Source organism: Artemia franciscana, chromosome 17 (genome assembly GCF_032884065.1).
Source record: "Artemia franciscana chromosome 17, ASM3288406v1, whole genome shotgun sequence".
Lineage (NCBI taxonomy): Eukaryota > Metazoa > Arthropoda > Branchiopoda > Anostraca > Artemiidae > Artemia > Artemia franciscana.
The window spans coordinates 44280219-44292310 of NC_088879.1; the positions used below are offsets into that span (position 1 = coordinate 44280219).

The 12092-nt window shown below is 35.5% G+C and overlaps 1 protein-coding gene across 1 annotated transcript in view; it reads right to left on the reverse strand.

Annotated features, from left to right (window-relative positions):
- Positions 1-1312, reverse strand: part of LOC136038283 (U-scoloptoxin(05)-Sm1a-like) — a 38894-nt gene extending 37582 nt beyond the window's left edge. The window contains exon 1 of the mRNA XM_065721410.1: positions 1169-1312. Coding sequence (XP_065577482.1) covers positions 1169-1217 — 49 coding nt within the window. The 5' untranslated portion in view covers positions 1218-1312. The remainder of the gene's footprint in view (positions 1-1168) is intronic.
- Between the last annotated feature and the right edge of the window lie 10780 nt (positions 1313-12092).

The following is a 12092-nucleotide window of genomic DNA, read 5'->3' on the forward strand; positions in this document are numbered from 1 at the left end:
CATAAATCATCACTGGAAGACCGAATCACATCTATTAATAGATCTAATTTAGATCTATGAAGCGTGAGGTGCTATGCATATTTTTTTTCGTTTCAGCTTTGCTTTATAATTCAATAAGAAAAGTCTGTTTTTTCTTTGTTTTTTTTTTCTAAGATTAGCCACCCAAACACACGACCAAAAACCCCAAACACCCCGCCCAGCCTGTCAACCTAATGAACAGATCAAAGACTAGTTGAAACTTTGGATTGTAAACAGGCACTAGTTTCGAAAAGAAAATCACCAGTGTCATCTAAGATTTGACGACTAAGGCCCTTTATTTGTCCTACATTAAGCTATTGCCTACTTATCAGGTTCTTTAAATGTAGAAAAGGCTACAGAAAATACGGTTTCATCGCCAGCAGACTTACCAGCTTACAGCTAACTAACCTACTTAACTGCCAAACTTTTCTCAAGTTATTTTAGGCCTACTTTGTGCTAGACTGGATTTTGATTTTAAACTACTGCTACTACTACTACTAGTACTACTACTACTACTACTGCTACCACTTCTACTACTAACAACAATTCACCCCAGTACCAAACCGCCTGATGCCAACACAGCTACCCACGCTCCACCTCCATTCCGTCCATTTAAAGTATCCCTCTTTACATCCTCCCAGGAAGTTCCTGTTTCCCTTAAATATTTCTTTACGACACCTTACAACGCCAACCATGGACGATCTTGTTTCCGTTTATCGGACGGTTAGCCAAAAAGGACAATCTTTAGCAATCTTCCATCCTTCATCCAAAGAACGGCCCCAAGCCATCTCAACCTTACTCTCCTTGTAGCCCTAGAAAGCGGTATTGAACCACACTTTTCGTAGAGCCTTCTGTTTTCAATAGTAAGGTGGTGCAAACTATTTGATTTAAAACAATTACAGTAATGTTTAAAAAAAAGCAATTAACTTCGAAATTACAGAGAATGTTCATATTTAACGCTACAAAATTACACATTGTTTATGTTAAGTATTAACTTTCTGTAGAATTTTTAGGTAATTTGCTGGACTGCATACTGTGTTTTTGCACAAGTGGTTTCTGTTCCTACCTTCTCCCCGTTAAATTACCAAAGGTTTAACTCCTGCAAGTTTCCCATTTTCCTCGGAACAGACCTTACGACAAAAGCTCTTACCATTCTTGAAAGTTAAGATCCCAAGAATTATAAAAACAAGTATCCGCATTTTCAGAAACCATTTAGCTTAGAACAGATATTCACATTTATACATTTCCGTATTCTCCGTCTCATCACGTTCTTACAACTCAAGTTTAACTGCAAATATAAATGATTATCTTTAGAATGCTGAGAGATTTTCAGGCGCAGGATATTTTCCTCTCTGGAAAGGGAATCCTTCCCACTTCTGAGATTGCATTTGGAAGAATCACCATTTTAAGGTCTTCAAAACAGGAGTCTTTTAACAAAATCAGACACGTACGGAGGACTTTTATAGTTAGGGGGGGTCAATAGAAAGCGTATTGGATAATTTGAATTATATAGCCCAGAATCTTGCAAAAAATTTGGGTTTCGAAGTGGATTACTTGGCTCAAAGTCCACTTCCTTCTCACCCATGTTATCGAACCAAATATTGGAAAGGTTTATCAAGTAAGGACCCTTTTGTATACAATTTTGTTACATTGCCACACTGTAACCAGACATTAGAAAAAGCATAGATGTAGGGTTAGCACACCAAACTTTTTTCGAATTTCCAATCTATAGAGTAAGGATTTCTTATAAGAGTGGGAACTGGCCCTGATATCAACAAAAATGTCAACACCATCGAGTGTTTTGTTACACTTGGCGTTTTTCAGTATAATAATAAGAATAATTATTGTAGTTTGTGTAGTTAGTAAAATCAATTCAGTAATAAGGGCTGATCGTTTAACGAAAATCGTTAAAAAGCTTGAAAAAGGCCACTTGTTGCCAAAAATTAGATGGCGCTGGTAGTTTCTGCGCCGGACACAAGTTTCTACTCTTATTAGTCACCCCATGCTCTTTGGTCAAGTCTGCGTAGGCATTTTAGGCAAACTGATGCAGCAGGAACGAACTTTTCATTATTTTTACCATTTTATCGAACTTTTTCATTATTTTATTGATTTAAAAAAAAAAAACTTTCCCCAAAAAAGATGATTTTGTAAAGAAAAGTAAATGTCATATGAAGCAGTTCGTGGTAAAGAACTGTTAAAAAAACGAACTGCTAAAGTTCTTTAATGTTTTATAAAGTAGAATTGAGAGAAAGAGTGAAACTTTAGCGTAAAGAGCGGGGCGTTTAGGAGGGAACAGCCCCTTTCATACACGAAGTAATTTCTGTTAGTTTTAAGCTTTAATTTCGCTCCTTACTTTCAGTTCAAAAAACTTTTTTTTATTTAATCTTTAAATTTAAGATTGTAAATAATTTCTGAGACCACGCTGGCTAATCATGACAAAATAAAAAAAACGGAAAGAAGAGAAAAACGGGATAGTACGAGCTAGTGAAAATCTTTGACTCTAACACAAATATTCCGGTCAAGACCTCCGCTTGACCGTCCTCAGCGCTTGATAATAAATTAAAATTTACTAATAAAAATCCAAGGATAACATACAAAATCAAAACTTATAACAAACGCAAGAACTAAAATATGAAGATCCTCTCAATGTAGCGGTGAAAGGGTAACTGAATAAAAAACACAATACTAAATAGTAATTCAATTTTTTAACAGTGTAAGCTCTTTTCGTACTTCACGGGTGAACTTGTTGGTGGGTTATGAATTTATATGTTTATAAGAGTGTTTATCTGAGTGTTGGACGAAATTTTCGTAACATAAATTTACTGGAATCCATCATAGAAAAAAGGCAAAAAAAAGGCAGTAAAGGATGCATCATCTTTACAACACCCAAAGGACTTCATCTCTTTGGTGTAGGATAAGAAAGTCTTTACTGTTTTACCCTACTTTCCCAAATTTCTAACTTCCCAAATTAAGTGCCAAACTGCGAAAAAAATCTAAAGGAAACATAAGTTAATGGTGATTATACGGCTCTCTGTTCTTGCGGTTATTTCTATGTTGGAAGAACCCACGAGCAATTGGGGGAGAGATTGTCGGAACACAAGTCCTCTATCGTCAAGGCTATGGAGCAACGCCAAAGGCAAAAGACTTCTGATTCCGCCTTGACTAAACATATGTATGATAATCCACACCATTTTATTTTATTTGACAACACTTCCATTGTTCCCCGTTAAAGGTCTCGTGCAAGTTTTCAGAGAGGTAGTTGAGATAAAAAAGAGCACATTCACTGGAAGACAGCCCTCAATAGAGACACTGGAGAAACCTACTTAAGCCCCATTTCTACTGAAGTAATTAATTCTGATCGATTTTATATAAATCAGCAAAATCATGTTTTACAACCTAACCTAATCTGTGATGGTGTCTTACCCGGGAAGGGGTTAGCTTTTAAAAATGCTGTGTATTAATTAAAAACTTGAATTGCTATTCTTTAATGCATTTTTAATAACTTACCCCTTCACCGCTACATTGAGAGGGGTATCATATTTTAATTATTGTGTTTGTTTTAAGGTTTGATTATTTATATTATCCTTGTATTTTTATCAGTAAATTTTGTTTTATTATTGTGCACTGGGGTTGGTCAAGCGGAGGTCTCGACCAAAATATTTGCATCATACTTTAGGTTTTCACTGGCTATCCTCGTTTTTCTCTTCTTTACTGTTTTTTTCTTGTTTTTTTTGGATCAGCGGAAATAAATTCCTATGACAATTCTAGCTCAAAACGATGAGAAACATGTAAATGGATGTACAAATCAAGCTTAAAACGAACAAAAGTTACTACAAACAAGGGTTTGGCTGCTTCCCCCTTCCCTAACTATAAAATTCAGAAGCCTTGCGTCATTTGCACTTTACTGACAAAGCATTATATTACAAACAATTTCTTATGTACTTGCAACAACGAAAACAAACAATTTACAGTGAAATAAATCTTAAACTGATGAGCTTTCAGCAATTAACATCATTATATGTCAAATGTTGAGTGTAATTTTATTAGTTATTTCCAAGACTGTTCAAAACGGATATAGATTTCAGTGAAGCGCCAAAGACGTACTAGGCTTTAGACTTTTTGGTTAGGTTTAGGGGTCAGTAGCGAAAATCTTTTTTGTAGTATTTTTTTGTTCGTTTTAAGCTTGATTTGCACATTCAGTTTAAGGCTTACTCGCTCTAAGATTTATTTATTCATTTATATTAGTAAACGACCTGTTGTACGTTTTTTGCTATAGCTGTCCATTTAGTTTCTATCTGTGATGAGTATCACTTGTTATGTAATAGTAATTTCTGGTCGTTTTCAATTTAAATTATTATAGAAACTTGTTTCAGCTGATGTTAAATTTAATATGACCATTACTTTTCTTTGAAAAACTTCGTTTTCGGATATTGTTTCTCAATTAATTTCTATTGATTTTGATTTACAGATTTTAGGTTACCTAAAGCCTATATTCTAGGGGTAGAGATCTAAATTATTTATCTAATTTCCTGAGAAGTACCTCTGGGGAAAAAAAAATTTTCACTTTTCTCTGTAAATTTCTTTTTTGGAACGTTTTTTTTTAAATTAATTTTTGTTACTTTTCGATTACCAAAGTTTTGGTTAATATAATGTATATTTCACCAGCTTTTCATGTCTTTAATGTAAGAATTAAAATCTCAAAGTCTGATTTAATTGTTCTGCATACCCATGAAGTTCAACTTAATGCCCCCAGCCATTCCTAAGGTGTTGCTAATGCGCCCTTCTGACGATCGACGTGCACATATTGTGTTTTAGACATTCTCTGGAAAGTATTCATAAGTAAATATAGTACCGGTTGCCAGCAGTCGTAGTCACAGTCTCAAATCTTTGCAGTAAGAAGTAGTCACTGTTGAAGTCACAATTAGTCACAATTTCAGCCCCGCCAATAGTAGTAGCGGCCCTGCAACATTCAAGTTAATACCTTTACCCGTTCTTAAAATACTGCAGATATTCATTTTTGATAACGTGGATCCAAATAGCATCTTTTGGTTTAGCTTGCTATAACCATCAATATCCCACAAAATTTCACCTCAATAACCTTAGTCTTTTCTGATGCACCCATGATCAAACATTCCTTCCTTTCCCAATGGTAAATCCTGCATTTTAATAATCAAAAATAGTATACTCTACCATTATTGTCCCGGGGGCTGTGGTGGCATTGGATTTACAATAAAATATGATCCTCCAAACTTTATTCCCAACCCTTCCATAAAAACCATATATGCCCCAAGGCATAGATTGCGACCCTTGTTCTGGGTTACTGGGGGATGTGTTAGCCCCGGAGGTATTGCTATAAGATCTTTGGACAATTTTAAGCAAGATTCATCTCGAGATTTTCATCGAATGTATCTGGGAGCAATTAGTGTGTGTGTGGGGGGGCTAGCTGCCCCCACCGATCAATTTTGACCGTTAAAAGGAGCTAGAACTTTAGATTTCCAATTAAGTGCCTCTTTCAAAATATGAACGTTCCCCCTTCCTTAAAAACTTTATATACCTCTGGAGCATAACTTACAACCCTTGCCCCCGCGTGCGTGGGAGTTGTGTCAGCCAGGGAGACACTGTTTTATGATCTTAGGACTATCTTTTGGACAAAATGGTTATCTCAAAATTTCTATCATTGTTCAGTATTTGGTAAAAATAGGGCATGGAGGGGGATATGTAGTTGCCCCCTGACCACTCTCAACAAAATTGAAATCTCAAATTTTTATCGGGTTTATTTAGGGAAAAAGGTGGTGGAGAGCCTACTTGCCCTCCGATCAGTTTTGACGCTCTAAAAGAGAACTACAACTTTTAATTTTCAATGAAATGAGCCCCATCAAAGCTTCATATGACCATCCTTTCCATAAAGACCTCATATGCCCTCGTGGCGTAGCTTAAAGCCCTTTTCCCTGGGCTCTGGGAGGTTATTTCAACCCTGGGGGCTTTATTATGTTACCTTTGGACTATTTTGAACCAAATGGGTATTTCAGAATTTTGATCAGATGCATTTGGGGAAAAGAGGGTTGAGTGAGGGAAGGGGATGCTAGTTGTCCTTCGATCACTTTTGACTTTTAAAAAGGGAACTTGAACCTTAGTATTCCAATTGAATGAACCAGCCCCAAAGTTGATACAATCACCTCTTCCATAAAAGCCTTATATGCCCCCTCAATATAACTGACAACCCTTGCCCTGGGCTATGGAGTTTGTGTCAACTCCAGAGGCTTTTTTATGTGGTCTTTGAACTATTTTAAATAGAATAGCTATCTAAAAATTTTAAGTGGATGCAAATGTGGAAAAGAGTGCATGGAGGGGGTCTAGTTGTTCTCCGATCACTTTTGACTCTTAAAAGGGGAAATAAGAACTTCCCATTCCTAATTGCTTGAACGTCCTCCAAAAGTGATACAACCACCACTTCCATAAGAACCTTATTTGCCCCTGGACCATAACTTACAACACTTGCTCCTAGGCTCTGGAGAGTTTGTTGGCCCCAGAATATTTGTTAACTGATTCTTTGTACAATTTTGAACAAAATGGCTATCTCAAAATTATGACCTGATGCATTCGGGATAACAAGGTGTGGAGGGAGGGGCTAGTTGCCCTCCTATCGCTTTTGACTTTCAAAAACGGCCATAGAACTTGCGATTTCCAATCAAATCAGACCCCTCCAAGTTTATGCGACAACCCCTTCCCTTATGAAATGTCACTGGAAAAAACATAAAACATTGAAGCCTTATGGCCAATTCTCTAGACAACACTAAAGTGCTGTATCTGACACAGAGCTCACATTGTGCAGCGTTAAATTCGAAAAGCTTCTCCGGTATTTCGATGGCCCTAGCACCCGTTCTGCTCCACTAAGATCCTAAGCCGCTCGAACCTTTGTCCCTCACTTTGCTCGTGTAGATGCTTGGGCCGTTTGCCCCAGAAAATGGATCCTTTAAATCGATTGTATCATTTCTATTAAAATTTTGCGGAATTTTCCTTCAATTCTGTTTGGGAAAAATATTGACCACCCATTTTTTTATTTAACAAAGCTCAACTTTACAAATATAGAAATATAAGCAAAAGAGCCCATTCCGTGTCCTTATTGCCTAAATAAGACTTTCATAGGCTTTCTGATGGTCCTCGCTATGTTCAGGCAAGATCGTAAGGTTTGGCACCAATTCATTAAATTGCAAAAGGAGAGGGGAAAAATATAGTTTTCAAAGTCTGAAGGGTTGAGTTTTTTCGATTTTTTCCGACAAAAATATTAATAAAAGAATATTTACAAATGAAAATACTAAAATGTAAATACTAAAATACTAAAATGATATATATATATATATATATATATATATATATATATATATATATATATATATATATATATATATATATATATATATATATATATATATATATATATATATATATATATATATATATAGTTCACGTTGCCAGTCAGAGTTTTCGATTTAACGGAAGGTTTGGTAATCACAGGTTAGGTTGGGTTAGCTTAGGTTTTCAACTAGTTTCTGACATTTATTAAGTAAAAAAAAAGCTAGTTTTTTTTAACTGAAAGTTAGGAGCGACATTAAAACTTAAAACGAACAGAAATTACTCCGTATATGAAATGGGTTGACCCCTCCTCAACGCCTCGCTCTTTACGCTAAAGTTTTTAATTGTTTTAAAAATTAGAATTGTGGCAAAGAGTCAAACTCTAGCGTAAAGAGCGAGGGATTGCGGAGAGGAATTCCCATTTCATATACGGAATAATTTCTGTTCGTTTTAAGTTTTAATGTCGCTCCTTACTTTCATTTAAAAAAACTAGTTTTTTTTATATAATTTCTGAACGTTTTTGAAGTAATGCATGTTTGATTTTGGCTCTCCGCACATAAATTATTAAAATGAAATTTCCATACTAATTCTTTATTTGGCTAAATGGCTTTCTCTTAATTTTGATCAGACGATTTTGAGAAGTAAGGGGTGTGGGAAGAAGGCGTAAATGCCCTCCAAATTTTCGGTTACTTAAAAAGGCAACCAGAACTTTTAATTTTTAACGGACGTTTTTATTAGTAAAAAAATATACGTAACTTAAGAATTAACTTACGTAACAATTTTTTATATTCTTATACTTTTATTATGTATATGAGGGGGTTTGTCCCCTCGTTAATACCTCGCTCTTTATACTAAATCTTAAGTTTTTTCCTAATTCTTTTAGAATGACTTGAATCAGAAAGGCCGTAGAATAAATAGTTGAAATTACTAAAAATACTTTAGCATAAAGAGCGAGGTATTTATCTCCTCCTAAATATCTCGCTCTTTATGCTAAAGTATTTTTAGAACGCCTCATATGCTTAATAATCTCTGTTCGTTTTAAGTTTTGATGCTACTCCTTACTTTCAATTGAAAAAACTTTTTCATGTTTATTTTTTAATTGTGTTTTTTTTGTAGTAATGCTAGAAAATCCTGTATCCTTTTCATTGAATTTCTCTTCCCCCGTGACATATTCCTCCAAGGAAAGATCCTCCCACATAGTTCTTCCCCTCAATCCAACCCTCCAAACCGAAAGAATCCCCCTGAAAACATCTGTACACTTCCCAATAACCATTATTGTATGTAAACACTGGTCAAAGTTTGTAACTTGCAGCCCCTCCCCGAGGGACTCTGGGGGATTAAGTCATCCCCAAAGACATAGTTATCATGGTTTTCGACTATATGGAACAAAATGGTTATCTCAAAATTTTGATCCGTTGACTTTGGGAAAAAATGAGCGTGGGAGGGGGCCTAGGTGCCCTCCAATTTTTTGGTCACTTAAAAAGGGCACCAGAACTTTTCATTTCCATTAGAATGAGCCCTCTTGCAGCATTCTAGGACCACTTGGTCTATACGATGACCCCTGGGAAAAATAAAAAAAACGAATAAACACGCACCCGCGATCTGCTTCTGGAAAAAATGCGAAATTCCAGATTTGTGTAGATAGGAGCTTGAAATTTTTGCTGCAGGGTTTTTTGATACACTGAATGCGATGGTGTGATTTTCGTTAATATTTTATGACTTTTAAGGGGTGTTTCCTCCTATTTTCCAAAATAAGGTAAATTTTCTCGTAATGAGGTAAATTGGCTCGTAACTTTTAATGACAAAGACTAAATTTGATGAAAATTATATATTTAAAATCAGCATCAAAAACCCAATTCTTTTGATGTATCTTTTAGCATCAAAATCCCGATTTTTAGAGTTTCGTTTACTATTGAGCCGGGTCGCTCGTTACTACAGTTCGTTACCACGAACTGTTTGATAACCAAACTTAACCTAAACTAACATAGTCTAACCTAACTTCAACTTTTAGTATTTTAGCTTACATAACACTAAAACAGCTGGTACACAAAGCTAATTGAATCTAAGCAGAGAAAAAGGAATTTCGGACATTCACTGGTGAATGTCGGTATTAACCAGATTTCGAAAATTCACAAATGAATGTCGACACTAACCAGATTTTGGACATTCATGGTAGCATACATGCAAGTTTAAGAATAATTATTCACACATTAAAAATTTAATATCTTTGCAAGAGATCTAATTTGTAAATTAACTTTACCGCAAAAAAAAGCTAATTTCCAAAAAGGAACTGGGTATTAAGCGATATTTATTGCAGTTTCCTTACTGCTAAAGACAGCTGTGAAAAAATATCTAGAAACTGAAAAGGAGAGACAAAAATTAAGACTTATATTAGAATTTGAGATCCGGAGAATATGTCCTGAAAAAATAATGAAACTAGGGGCATGATCTGCGAGAAAACGGAAGCGCAAATGTAATTGGAGAAAAATTTAAATAAAAAAACTGCTTAGAGCTAAAACTTGCTCTTTAGTAGAGCACTGAGGTTCATATCAATTTTTTTTCAAACAAATTTTTCTTATTTTGAATACTATGGGTTGTGGTTCGCTCTTTACTAGGGAACAGCTATCACTACTAGTAGTTACCGCTATTAGGGTTTACAGTAGTAGCTGTATCCTAAAAACGACCGAATCACGAAATCAAATATTGAAAAAAAATTAAAATAGAATTGGAACTCCTTGTGAATCGCAAAGGATCGAAATGAAAAGAGGACCATGAAATGGCCATGGTTTAGAGCGAAGGTTTTCTTAAATGGTGGCTCTGAGTTCCCGTCTTGAAAAATTAGGAAAAACGTTTTTATATATGGGTAGCAATGTTTAGTTTCCACCAAGGCTAGCAGGGTACCACAAGGTCATAGAAATATGTTTATGGCTCTGCTTATATATGCGTGCCCCTTGTAAATTTGCTTTAATGATTTAAAATATTACAACATTTTTGACATAAACTGTAACATTTCCATATTTTTGTCAATATGACGGGGTATTTGACGTGATGTTATCGTGCTAAAAATGCTTTACATATAGGTTTCGCTTCAGTTAGTAGTTTTAAATATATTTCTAATAACAATAATCTAAAAAATGCGTGATAGATTAGCAGAATTCACATATGAAATATGATACAAAAGTGACGCAAAAACACTGGATTAGGAGTAGAGAAAAAAATTTTCAGAAAAAAAAAATACCCGCGGAAAAAATTACAAGGCCCTCTATAGTCTTTAATCAACCATGAAATAGACTAGCCTTACCATACACTTTTAATCCCCCCCCCCAAAAAAAAAAACACACACACAAGAAAGCTCAGTTTTCAGTAAAGCGTGAGCTTTCTAGAATTCTACGAAAATGGAGAAATACCACGAGTCAGTTTAATTGAAACGGTTTTTCAGCTGGGCAGCGAAACAATGACTTTTGTTCATTTAAGTTTTAATTTCGCTCTTTCATTTCATCTGGAAAACGAAGTTTTTAAAAATTAATTCAAGCAGGAAGAAAGCAATACATTTCTTCAATACATTGCCAATTCAGGTCCTCTTGAGGCTTCCGTTGAAACAGATATAAAATCAGCAAATGGTTCTGCTTGAACTAGCTGCAGTATGCCTACCTATGTGGTCTAAACTAGACAGTAAGAGGACTGTTAAAGAGATCATGGGCTCACTTTTCACCCACAATTATTCATACTAAATATCCTCGTAGGATTTCTCAGCAAAAAGAGCAAAATCCCTTTTTTGCTACAAAAAATTGGCAAAGAAAGTGTTGACGGGATGACGCAGTGGAAGACCACCTGTGTCTCCAATAATACCTTATATGTCTTAGGTTCAAACAAAAGTCTACTATCCCTCCATTAAAAATGGTCGGGGAGGGCTTAAGTACTAACACTGATTCTACAATTAAACAAACTGAAAATCTTTGAATGATAGTGGCTAAAAAACGATGGAATATTTCAGCATTTATGCTAAAAAGTTGTCCTGCTGGGTAGATAAGGTGGGAGGAGAGCTATCACGGTTGCAGCATAGGCTCTAACATGGTAAAGAGCAAACCACTGCCGCGAATACCTATAAAAAATCAACAAAACTTGCTAGCGAAGAATATTTCACAATTGGCACTAGTTGGGATATGCTCTCTTCTATATAGCTTATACTTAGCTTGTTTTTAAACCATAATTGCTTGGGATTGTTATGCAAGTTTATATATAATATTTTGGGTGGATGGGGAGCCCCTAAATTATTTTTGCCCTAGTTCTTCACTAATTCTAATCCTAGTTGTGGTATGACTCCTCTCATTACTGCTGTTTTCACTACCGCTACTGCTCCTAATACAACTAGTGGGAGTTAAAGAACGTAAGGAGCACGTGGGAAAAGGGGGCTAAATTACAGACACATAGAAACCTCATAGCTACATTCCCATAGACAAGTTACAAGACAGGTTTCGTAAAAAAACTCCAGTGAAGTTTCACAGCGTTAAACTTAGGGCATTTTAGCTTTAAGGCCCATTCACGATGGGATTTTACTAATATCGAGATTTTAATGGCACTAATTTGAGTGAATCAAGATTTTTCGTAAATTTTTCAGCCAATCAAAAATTCCCCCAAAAAATCTGCTTGGCTCCAAAAAGTGCTAGCTAAATCTCAGCATTAGTAAAACTTGCGGTTTTCGGGATTTACGGAGGGTTTCT